The 12,303-nt window shown below is 45.8% G+C and overlaps 1 protein-coding gene across 2 annotated transcripts; it reads left to right on the forward strand.

Moving 5' to 3' along the window:
• Positions 1-530: 530 nt before the first annotated feature.
• On the forward strand, positions 531-12,060 carry LOC6634602 (uncharacterized). 2 transcript variants are annotated; one of them, XM_032440452.2, is made up of 6 exons: positions 531-663; positions 1,458-1,580; positions 7,839-9,409; positions 10,286-10,438; positions 10,494-11,207; positions 11,271-12,060. In XM_032440452.2, the coding sequence occupies exons 2-6, from the start codon at positions 1,567-1,569 to the stop codon at positions 11,489-11,491; spliced, it is 2,673 nt and encodes an 890-aa protein (XP_032296343.1). In that variant the 5' UTR covers positions 531-663; positions 1,458-1,566; the 3' UTR covers positions 11,492-12,060. The 2 variants fall into 2 exon arrangements, with proteins under 2 accessions (XP_032296343.1, XP_002058257.1); XM_002058221.4 differs by lacking the exon at positions 531-663 and adding an exon at positions 909-1,253.
• Positions 12,061-12,303: the final 243 nt, after the last annotated feature.

Consider the following 12,303-nt stretch of genomic DNA (forward strand, 5'->3'; position numbering starts at 1 on the left):
ATGTGTGCGTGTGTGCGCTGCAGCTTAGAGCAAAGTGGAGTGGAGCAGAGCAGAGCGTCGCCGAAATGCAAGTGAATGTCGCTGGGTTTTGCCCCAGCAGCAGCAGCAGCAACAATCGGAGCAACAGCAGCAGCAACATGCAACAACAACATGCAGCAGCAACAAGTGTTGCAGCTAAACTGAACTTCCTAGTCCCGTTGCAGCGCCATTGAAAAATGGCTGCGTTTCAGAAAGTATAACACGACAGCAACAGCAACAACAGCAACAGCAGCAACAGCAGCAACAGCAGCAACAGCAGCAACAGCAACAACAGCAACAGGTGTGAATGATTTAGTGTTAACATGGCCATAACCAAAGCCAAAGCTCCTGCCAATCGTGCTGCTGCCGTCGTTGCCGCCGCCTATTGCTGTCTCTGTTGCTCTGCTTTATGTTGCTGGCGTCGCTGCTGGCGTCGCTGCCACTGCTGTTGCTGCCGCTGCTGCTGCTGCTGCTGATCGCTGGCAACGGCAACGGCAACGGTTTTCGATGTCTGTTGCGTTCATCATTTTGCCATTTCACGTTCAGCTGGCAGCGAAATCGAAAGTGATTGCTCCGTGAGCTGCGAGCCAAGATCGAAGACGAAACAGCCCCAAAACTTATATATATATATAAATCTAAATAAAAGTAATCAATTTAAATATTTAAAAATAATAATTGTAAATTAAAGTAAAGCACAAGAGGTGCACGCAGAGCCCAGACTGCCTTTTACATGGTATAAAAGCAGCAAGTGCATGAGTGTGCGTGTGTGTGTGTGTGTGTGTGTCTGGTTGTGTGTCTGCATGTCTGTGTGTGTCTGCTTGTGTGTGCGTGTGTGTGTGTGTGGATATGGGCATATAAAGGCAGCCGCCACAAGTGCCGCGACTTCATTGCATATGCGACGCGAAGAAAATCAAAACTAAAAAACAAATTCAAAAACTTAAAAAATAAATAAAAAATAAAGTTTTGAAAAAAAAAATAAAAGAAAAACACCGCATAAAGCGGCAAAGTGCAAGCTTATAAAATTATTTATTTATTTTTTTTTGGTTTTGTTTTTTTTTCTTTTTTCTTCAAAAAATAATATCAATAAATTTGTAAGACACACGCACACGCAAGCACACACATGCAAATGTTGTGTGTGGCTGAAGTTGGAAATTTGTAATTGATTTTGGTGTCGAAAAAAGTGAAAAGTGAAAGTGCAACAATGTGAATATAAACAACGGCAACAGCAACAACAAGTAAACAAACACTCAAAGCAACAAACAAATAAACAAATAAACAAATACAACAAATAAACAACAACAACAACAACAACTATAAATTGCCGCAATTCGCGTGACATTCGATAAATAATCATACAACATTTATTTTAACATTTATTTATATATATTTTTTGTTGTTTACTTTTCGTTTATTTCTTGTTTTTTTTTTTTTTTAAATAGTTGAACATTTGACTATCAAAAGTGCGAATTTAATAAACAACAGCAACAAATAGCTGCTGCCGGAGACACAACAGCAACAACAACAACAACAACAACAACACAAGCAAAAATGCTGCTCAAAATGTGAGTATGAAATGCAGAAGTTATCAAGAATATATATAATTATCATCCACAAATCGAACATTTAAGCGCATTTGCATAACTTGAATAGATCCACATTAAGATATTCCGATTTTTACTCTGGCATCTATATGATATAGTCATGGCATATTGGTAGAATTAGGCTCATATTTTGGGGTCTATAATATGAAAAGTTCTCATATGTTAAACGCTATTCATATATATATATTTATCGATATATACTTTATATATAGTCGCATAACAGATCCATGTTTAATGTTGCCCCACCTCGACATAGCCCAGTTTTCCCAAGGTATCGCATATGAGATATATGATATATAGTAGTATCAATTATATATATTTTATATAGTATGTATTTGGTAGCAAATATAGCAGCTAGTTCGAGGTTGACTGATTTGTAATTGGAGAAAGTCAAGAGTTTTGCCAGGCAGGACCTTTACAGAGAGGAGTACACAGAAGAAGCCTCGCCTAGTTTCGGAACGGAATTCCCTGCCCCCACATTATTTGCATTAGATTTAATGGCCAATCCTCTTGACAGTTTGGCCTAAGATATAACGAAAAGCAAGTAAATGGAGACTGTTTTAAATGCTGGCAACTAATGCAGCAATGTGATGTAAGATGATGTACAGATGATGTACTGATGTACAGCTCGATTTGGTTGACTTAGTTCAGGCATATGCCGTAGCTAATAGCTCGTTTCTTTTAAAACAGATCCAAAGTGTCTATATATATAAATATATATACATAGACAGCGAGAGAGAGAGAGAGAGAGAGAGAGAGAGAGAGAGAGAGAGAGAGAGAGAGATGCGCTCCGCACGTTAAACACGTGTTAAACTCTCGGCTAGAGTATTCGATAAAATACCGATAAAATATATTGTAAGCCGCTTTAAAAATGTTTCATTCATTCATCAGCGAAGAGGCGGGGGGAGTGCGGATTGCGGGTTGCAAGGATTGCGGGAACTGCGGTCCAACAATTGGCTATTAATTAAAAAGTTTTGAGCCAATGATCCTTTTAATAGAGCGCCGCGCAGGAATTTATTGGCAAGCCACATTTTATAATAACAGCGAAAAATTGAAAAAAAAAATCAATTAAAAAATAAAAAAAATATATATATATATATAACTGAGATAAACAAATTGTGGAAGCACAAGCAGCTGGAGACTGAAATTTAAGTGTTTAATAATCGTAGATAAAGTCAGCTTCAACTTGTATTTATCTATACAAAGATAACGATACGATTTGAGAAGAGGAAAAAGTTTTCTTGCATAAAGAAATCAAATTTGCAGCAAGAGTTGCCCTGAAAGCCATGTGACATATTGTTGTATGAATATATCCATATATATTGATGTATTCATTTTGATGTACTGCATTCGGATTTGCATAGAATATGTAAGAAGCAGCTGTGGCTAATCTGTTGAGCACAGCTTCACGTTTCAGTTTCGATCCGGGCCAATATATTTCTTGATGTGGCTGCAACTTTTCAAGCTTTTCGAGACATTTCATAATTAAATTATAAAGCTTCCCGGCAAGGCTATCAACTTGTTTGTCTGTCATATTTCACAAATGTTTATTAACATATTCATTTTAAATTAATATTTCTTCAAAGACTGCAAACGACCTTAGCAAAGAAAAACTTAAATAATATGTGCTTAAAGTTTTCATTGAATGTAAACAATTCTTGAGTCTCGAGTTATTCGGAAACCGATTTAAAATTGAGCTCAGTTTCTCGGCATTTATTCACCGAATTTTGGCCTTAAATAGCTTTTGGCATTTTATCTCTTCAAGTGATAGCTGCCCCCGCTACCCGTTCCCCGATCCCCGCTCCCCGTTCACACATCCTTTCGAGCGCATTGCGTATACGCAGCGTGTGCCCAAGTTTATAGTTAGCTGCCTTTCACCTCTGACATTAGCTCCAGGGGCTGCCGTCTACAGTTAGTGGTCACTGGTTGTTAACCTATACACACACCTACACACCTACACACCTACACACCTACACACCTACACACCTACACACCTACACACACACACACACACACACACACACACACAGAAAGAGATAGGTGAATTGTGCACAACAATGTTTTTAGCTTTAGCTAATCCCTCCGGCTTATGGTGGTTGCCGCCTCTCGCCCAGCTGTTATGTGTGCTTACAATGTAAGCAGAGCATAAAAATGAGAGAAGATGTGCTGCGGTGTAGAGAGGGTGGGCTGTTGGTTTGAGAAGAGAGGGAGGGGGAGGGGGAGAGGGGTGTGGCACAGTGAAAACAGCTCATGAATTTGGCATGCAGATTGTTGGCCTTGCACAGAGCCAGTTTTGGCTGATGATGTTGGCCAAAAGCGGACAACCAGGCAGGCAGTCAATCAGACAAGCAGTTTGTCAGTCAGTCAGTCAGTCAATCAATTTAATATGACTGCAGTGGAGAGAAGCCAGCTAATTGGCGAAACGAGACACGCTGAGAATATTGGCCTTTGCTGCTGTCTCGCTCGCCCAGACACGGCTGCACGAGGTGTGACAAAAGGTCAGCACTAAAGTTAAAAAACATGGCCAAAAGCAGAAGTCAAAAACCTTTGGCTCAAAAGACGCAACCAACAATGCAACTGAAGAAGAAGCCAGCAACAACAACAACAACACCAACAACAACAACCATGAAATGTAAAATAAGTTGTATTTTCTGTTGTTGTTGTTGTTGTTGTATGCTTCACTGCGCTCTCAGCGCTTGTCGCGACGTCAATGGCCTCCAAGTGGCGTCTTAAACAGATACACACACACACACACACACTCGCACACTCGCACACTCGCGCACACACGCCGCCAACGCAGCCGCCACATCAAATGGCCAAAAAAAAAAAAGCAGTCAAAACGCATGCGCAGCCGCTTTTCGGCTAAACAAACAAAAAGCCAAAACGCAATTGCCAAATGTAAATTACAAATTGCATGCCACACCCGCTAAAATGTGCTCCCCTCTCGCATCCCACTCTACTTCTCCCTACCGCATCTAAAGCTGCAATTGCCAATTGGCCTTTCCAAATGTCTTCAAAAGGAAGACAACAATGGAGCAGGGCCTACATAGAGTGGGGGAAGGTGGTAAAAAAAAAAGCCAAAACTTTGGCCATTTAGTCATTCACACACACTCACACACACACACACACACACACACACACACACACTCATGCACTCAGCCATCCATTCACTCAGCCATTCAGTTAGTCAATTGCACATTCGCCTGGCCCAACACATGTAACATGCGACGAGTACCCGTAATACACTCACATTAGTACTCAGTGCCCCGTTACTTGACACACACACACACGCACAGACAGTTAATCAGTCATTCACATTCACATCACTTTATAAGTGCTCTCTGACATTGTGAGAGACAGTGGGACAAGGCCAATAGAACATGCCCTGAAATTGCGTCGATCCCTTGAAAATAAACAAATACATTTACAAATAGAATGTTCAGCTGTGAGCCAAAAGAGGAAGTGAAAGTTAAATGGATCAAATCTTATTATTTATGACTCAACCAACTGAACATTAGATCAATCATAGAGCTGGGCGTGGCCAGCCTTGAATTGAACTGAACGCTGTGTAAAGTCATGTAACAGCCGGAGGACGGCGACAACTTGAGACAAATGTCTGGCAACTTTCTAGCCTTGTCGATAATATTACACGAATAATTAACGATCAGTTATAAATATAAATATCCAAAAACGATATCAGAAAGCTTCTACTAAATGGAGCCGACTTTCTTTAGGGCAAACTTCAAACTGGGTTAGGATATATCTATTCGCAGCTTCTCTTATTCGTTTCAATAAATACTTTGACTCTCGATTTGTATCGATTTTGGCTTCGCATTTTGCATCAGGCAACAGTTGGCTGAAAATTCTTTTACCGAATATTGGCTATATCCCATTTGAACTAAAATAAGTATCTTATGCAATAATACCTTTAAAAAGGAAGTACTTTGTGCTAGGCCTGGCAAACAAAAGCTCTACCTCATTTCAGATTTTTGATTATTCTATAATAGTTTAAACTAAATGTTTGATAAGCATAAATATTGCATATCGATAGCTGTTATCGATAACTTTTAGTTTCTAATTTAAGACTTAAGGTTGCCAACAGCAAGCTGACCTCCTTATAATATTGAAGCCTTAAATAAGCTACACATATTACGTTTTAATAGCTGTGTTTTTTCTTTGTTGTATCGTGAAATTAGGTTGAACTGCTTTGCGGCCATGTTGGGCATACCTTGCACCACTGTGCCATAGCCAATATTGCACATTTCGCTGCGGTATTATGTGAATCTTGGCGCAGTTGTTGTTGTTCTTCTCTGTCCGTCCGTCCGTCCGTCCGTCCTTCTGCCAGTTGGTGTCGAGAGGCGATGTGCGCATTGTCACCTCATGCATAACATGGCCAAGAAGTTGGACAGCTGCCGTCGCAGTACCCCTGGCCTAAGCTTACCCTTAAAAACAATCGAAAAAAGCAGAAGTGGCTTTGCAGCCCCTGCCTTTCTTGCCACCTCTCCCAATTCGTGTGATGTGTGTGTAGAGATAATTATAACTTTTCTTGGGCTCCATTGTTGCTGTTGTTGCTGTTGTTGTTGCTGTTGTTGGCTGGGCTATTTGGGCTGCCTCTGGCTGCAATTGTTGCTGCTGTTGCAATTAAAATAAGTTGAAGTTGTCTACCTTTTGCGACGAGCTGTTGCTGTTGCTGTTGCTGTTGCTGTTATTGTCGAAACTTGTTCGAGTGAAACACAAAAACTAAGAAAAAAGATTATAAAAAGAAAAAGAAGAGAAAAAACAGCAACAACAACTAAATTTAAGCCAACTCGACGCCAACTGCACATAATTCAAAATGTTAAAAGTTATCGTCAAGAGCGCAAAACATGTGAGCAGGCAATAGCTGGTATCGGCTGGAGAAGGAAGGGGGGGGGGGGTTGAGTCGAAGGAGAAGGGAAGGCGACCCGACCCGCTGCTGCTCTTTAAATATCGAACAGTCGTCGTGTCGAGCTGTTGCCCGGCTTTGGAGTCTCACCTGGTGGGTTTTTTGTACTCTTCATCTTCTTAAACGGGCTGGGCTGAAGCTGAAGCTGAGCCTCTCGAAATCGAAATTGAAATTGAAATTGAAATCGAAATGGGCTAACACCTTTTGCATGAACCGGTTGCAGTTCACATTACCTATACACACACACACACACACACACACACACACACACACGTCCCCCCTCTGGTGAATATTGTGGTTTGCCTTGAGGCATGCTCCGTCTCGCTTTCGCCTCGCACTGGCCCATACGGTCCATCTATTTACCATCTATTCAAGTGTTGTTAAATGCATCGCAATGCGGATTCGCAAAGCCCAATGAACTATTGCTGCAATTGCACGAAACAACATGCCAGCCACGGCGATCGCATGCCGCAATCCCAGACGAAGATCGCGATCAGCTCGAATCTCTTGGCTGGCTGTTAAATGGTAGACGGCCGGCCTGGCTAATGAAATTGTGAAAGGTATTTCGAGGCACACACACAAACAAAACAAAAACAAAACAAAAGTAAAACAAACAACTTCAAATGATGCAGCACAAAGACTCGCCCCAAAACATGATCAGTCATTAAAAGCACGCGATGATCTTGGGCTAAGCCAAATCAATCAACACTTCTCGAACCACACGGGTTTTCGCCTTTTGTTTTCATTTCATTTTTTCATTTTTCTTCATTTTGGATCTTGATTTTGTTCGATTTCGATTACAGCTTTAATCTTAATTAAGATAAGTCGTGGGGTTTCTTAATGTCAAATTAGTTCAAGGGCTTGCCTCCTATTAAAAAAGCTTCAAGAAATCAATATCATGCACGGATTTCAAGTTTATTCAGCTAATTATCGAAGGTAAAAAGTTGCAGAAGTAGGGTTATTTTCAAACGGAGAAGTAAGTGAAGACAAGCATCCTTGTTGAAGGGAAACCCACCTCAGATAATAATGTTTAAGCTGAGTAGAAAATAAGAGGATGTATTTGGAGTAGCCGGATCTACCTAAACTCTCAAGGATTATTGAGGTAGCTTTCCATGTCGCCTGCTCTCAAAGTCTGCCTTTCGCTAGAATCTTAAGTGAAAGCCAACTTTTATTTTCCTTGGGTTATTCCTATCTCTCTCTCTCTCTTGCTCTCGACTCTAGAATTGGGCTTAGATCCCTCAACCCACTTGCTTGGCTTGACCGCATTTACTTATTTGCTATTCGTTTCTTTGCAGTTGTCTATTGGGCTGCCTGGCCTTACTGGTGGCTGGCGAGGAGCTGGCTGTGGGAGCGTCAGAGAAGCAGGACGTCAATGCGCCGGCGACGGCTGAGTTCGAGACATCGCACAAGGTGCCGGAGGCGAACGTGTTAAGCGATGAGGGTTTCCATACGGCGCACAGGATTAGCATTCGTGCCACAGATCCGGCTGAATATTCAATGAATCTGCTGGCGACCAAGGAGCGGCCCGAACTGAACCCAGTGCTCAGTGCGCTCATCAACGAGGATGTGATGAAGAGCATTGAGGCCAAGCGCGCCATTGAGGAGGAGGAGCTGGCCGAGGTGCGTCGCGAAATTGAGGAGGCTGCTCTCACCGAGCTGGCACAAAAAAGTGTCACAGAGCAGCCAGCACTGCAGCTGACCACACAGCCGACGGCGTCGAAAAAGATTGACAATCTGGACGATGATATGCTGGTTGATCCGCACGAAGACTTTGTCAATCAGAACTTTGCACTGGATGGTGCCGGTAGCGAGAACAACAAGAAGTCGCGCATCGAAATCAAAAAGGGACCCAACGGCCAGGACTACGAGTACGAGTATGTCTATTACTACGAGGAGGACGAGGATGCCGATAGCAAGGCCAAGCCCGCCATTGAGGCACCCGCCGCCGTTGAGGCACCCGCCGATCTAACGCCCGAGACACGCGGCAAGACGCGCTATTCCAATATCGATCGCAGCACCCCGGCCACGCCCAGCGAGAATAGTCTGCAGAGCGGCAAGGCAAAGGGACGCGCCTCGAGCGCGGCCAGCGAGACCGCCGAGGATATCGAGGCGGAGCGCCTGCCCCTGAATACACGCTTCCCCAGCCGTGGCAAGAACATTGAGGTGCAGCCGACGCCGGCGCTGGACTCGCTGGAAACGGCCGCAGAGCGCAAGAAGATAAGCGTAAAGCGTCCCAGCCTGGAGCTGGTCGACAGCTCCACCTTCAACACTGACGAGAAGCAGCTCAAGGGCTCACGCAATGGCGATAAGGAGCTCAAGCCAGTCATTGCCGTCGAACAGGAGGAGGCAGCAGCAGCCGCTGCAGCAGCCGCCGCCGCAGCTGCCGCAGCCAAGGAGCGCGAGGAGGAGCAGGAGCAGCGCGAGATCACAGCCAAGCTGGACGACGATGATGCCGAGCAGACAACGCCGTCCATGGAGAAGGCCGCACTCGATCTGTATGCCATACTGACCAACGAGAACCTCAACAACGACGAGACCACCGCAGCGGATGCCAACGATGAGACCACAGTCAATCCCGACACGGCCAGCACAGATGACGATGGCGCTCTGACCACGCTGCAGGAGGAGCTCTCCTCGACGACAACAACGACCACTTCAACGACAACAACCACAACAACCACTACAGAGGCGCCCACTACGACAACCACAACGACAACCACAGCGGCGCCTTCTCTGTACGGCGGCAGACGTTCGGGTCTCAGCAGCCTGGCCGGACGCAATCGCTTTAAGTTGCGCGACAGCGGCTCCACCAGCACCACCACCACCACCGAATCGGCACCCACGGAGCCAACCAAAACCGGCAGAAGTAAGTGCATCCATCAGACATCCTTCTTCGGAATTCGGAACTAGTTAGATCCATGCCTGAAACGGGGAGTTTTTAACTAGATCAGTAGCTGCGATTGGTTTGTCAGTCATTCGGAACTAGTTAGAGTTGGAACTGAAATGGGGAGTCTGTAACTAGATCAGTAGCTGCAACTGATTCACAAGGAATTCTGAACTATTGACTCCCAATTAAATGGATCCACTTGGTTTTCGTTTATTTGGGTCTTGGACCAAATCGGAACTAGTTAGTGAAGCAGTCTAGTTGAGGTTGTCAGAATTGAAACAGAGGTTCATATTTTCTTCTTCTTTAGTAGTTGAGCATAGTTCGGAAGCTTCCATTGGTTCATCAGAGAACGGAATGGGGCTCAGCTGTAGAAGAGATAATAGCAGAGATAAGCTACATTAGCTTAAGATCTTCTTGAATTGAGAAATTGTTGTGCTTACAGTGCCTTGCTGTTGAGCTGTCGCCTGGGCTGGTTCAAAATTTATGCGAATTAGTTCAGCAGTATTTGAATAGGAGCTGAACTAGATCCGGCTCAGCAGCAGCTGGAGGTTATTGAATAATATCAATAAGTGAAACTTGCTCAGAATTCCAGTGAGTAGCTTGAACTGAACCAAAAAGCAACCTAGACTGGTTCATGAGTGAACCGAACTAGTTCATTAATTCAAATGCTTCAGCTAACTTTATTTAATGTACCTTACTGAGCACAGACTGGATCACAGGCAGCCTAGACTGGTTCTTAATTAAGTCTAACTAGTTCATAATTGGCTTAAACTAGCTCATCCTTGGTCAAATGAGTTCCATTTGTCTTGTTCTTTTTTTTTTCTAACCCATTTATTTATTGTTCCCTTGCTTTAGATCGCTTCTCACGCCCCTCGATTGGCGGCCGTTCCCGTCCGGGCGCCCGCACCACCGCCAGCCCGGAACCCGCCGCGGAGCCCGCTGCCGAGGAGGAGATTGTGCCCACCAAGGAGGTGAAACCCGTCAGCTCTGGCTTTGCACGCGGCAGACGTAAGTCGTAACGGAGTGAATGTCGAATAAAACCTAATCTCGCGTCCATTTGCAGCACGCAACCGCTTCAATCTGCGCGGCACAAGCACCACCACGACCACCACCGAGAAGTCCGCTGCCGGCGAGGAGGGCGCTGATGGTAGCAGCTCATCCGATTCTGCTGCGCCCAGCACAACGGCACGCAGCACGCTGCGCGGACGCCCCGGACTGAATCTGCGCGGACGCAGTCGCACCACGACGACCAGGGCGCCAGCCGCTGCGGAGGGCGCAGCCGTTGAGGAAGGCAGCAGCGCGGACGAGGGCAAGCCAGCGGCACCGGAGCCAGTGCGTCCTTCGCGTTTCAATTTGCATCGCGCCGGCGGCAATCGGCTGCTGCCACGCGGCAAGCTGGGACGCGCCGGTGTGAGCACGGAGGCGCCGAAGGAGGCGGCCGAGGACTCGGCGGCCGATAGCAGCCATCACAACGATGTGAAGGGCACGGAGGCGGAGGGCGGCGAGGCCGCTGAGAAGACTGAGGAGGGCGATGCCGCTGCCGGCAGCGCTGCCAACCATGCTGGACCCGTGTCCGGCCTCAATCGCCTCAAGAACCGACCGCGCCTCAATGCGCTGCACAAGACTGACGCGGCCAAGCCGAGAGCAGCCGCTGCCGCTGCCGGCGCCGGCGCCGCATCCTCGCCAGCGGTGGCGCCGCGCAAAATCAACCCGCTGCTAGCCAAGCGTCGTCTGCAACTGGGCGGCGCAGCGGCCGCAGCGGCTACCTCGACAACAGGTATACTCCAAGCAGCTCCGGCATTTGTCAGCCTCGGCTTTAACGCAATTTCATATCTTACAGAGACGCCCGCTGAGGGTGCCGGCGCATCGGATGCGTCCGGCGAGCAGGCAGCCAAGGAGGAGGCAGCGCCCGCCCCGGGCGGCAGCTCCGATGAGTCCGAGCCCAAGGAGCAGGAGACAACCGAAGCCGCTGAGGCCACAACCAAGCAACAGGCGCGCGGTCTTGGCCTGCTCGGCCAGCGTAGGCGTCTACCGCTGCGAAAGCCGGGCACCATACTGTAAGCCGGGACAAGCCTTTTCAAATGACAACAGCAGCAACTATTTCCCGTTCCCGTTCCCGTTCCCCGTCCCCTTTCCCTTGCCCGGTGGCAGCTGAAACTCTAGCGGATGTTGCAGTTGCCCCAAATCCTCAGACCCTCGACCCTCGGACAAGTGTCCTATCCCATGCCAAAACTTCGTTCCACATCCCACTACTTGCCCCGCCAACAGCTCCTGCCATCTCTCCCCTCTCTCTCTCTCTCTTTCTCTCTTTCTCTCTTTCTCGCTCCGCCTCCATTTGCTGCTATTCTCCTAATTGGATGGTTCCGCCCATCCAGCCCAGCGATAATAATTTTTACGATTTGCTCTTCCTTGTAAATTTTGGGTTTTACTTTCTTTCTTATTTCTCATAAGTTTCGCAGCCCGCGCTACGCCCCCTTCCCCCCTACTCAATCTTTTTGTCTGTTCTTAAAACGCGATTAGCTTTTTACACATACAATAATTAAAATAAAATATTGAAATAATATTTAAGTCTCCCTTGCGAACAAAACAAAAAGAAGTCACCAAAACAAAAGAAAAAAAAAAAACAAAAAGGAGAAGAATATGCGAATAAATCGAAAAAGAGAAGAAAATCAATTTGTGAGCAAAAGCGAAGCCTTCTGTAGAACCCTAAGCTGAGTATAAAAATGATATGATAATTCCACATTTGGGCTAGCCACAGATCAAAGAGCTCACAAGATATGAAATATGATATATTATGATACGAATTGTGCGTGAATAGCAAGATTTATTATAAAATTCTTTCCTGTTTCTCTTTATCTCAAACACCATTCTTT

Source organism: Drosophila virilis, chromosome X (genome assembly GCF_030788295.1).
Source record: "Drosophila virilis strain 15010-1051.87 chromosome X, Dvir_AGI_RSII-ME, whole genome shotgun sequence".
NCBI classification, from domain to species: Eukaryota; Metazoa; Arthropoda; class Insecta; order Diptera; family Drosophilidae; genus Drosophila; species Drosophila virilis.

Bases quoted from the DNA above. Each gene is read 5' to 3' on its own strand.
- LOC6634602 (XM_032440452.2), top strand. The intron at 10,439-10,493 runs GTAAGTCGTAAC...GTCCATTTGCAG, and splicing joins TGGCTTTGCACGCGGCAGAC to CACGCAACCGCTTCAATCTG. The intron at 11,208-11,270 runs GTATACTCCAAG...CATATCTTACAG, and splicing joins AGCGGCTACCTCGACAACAG to AGACGCCCGCTGAGGGTGCC.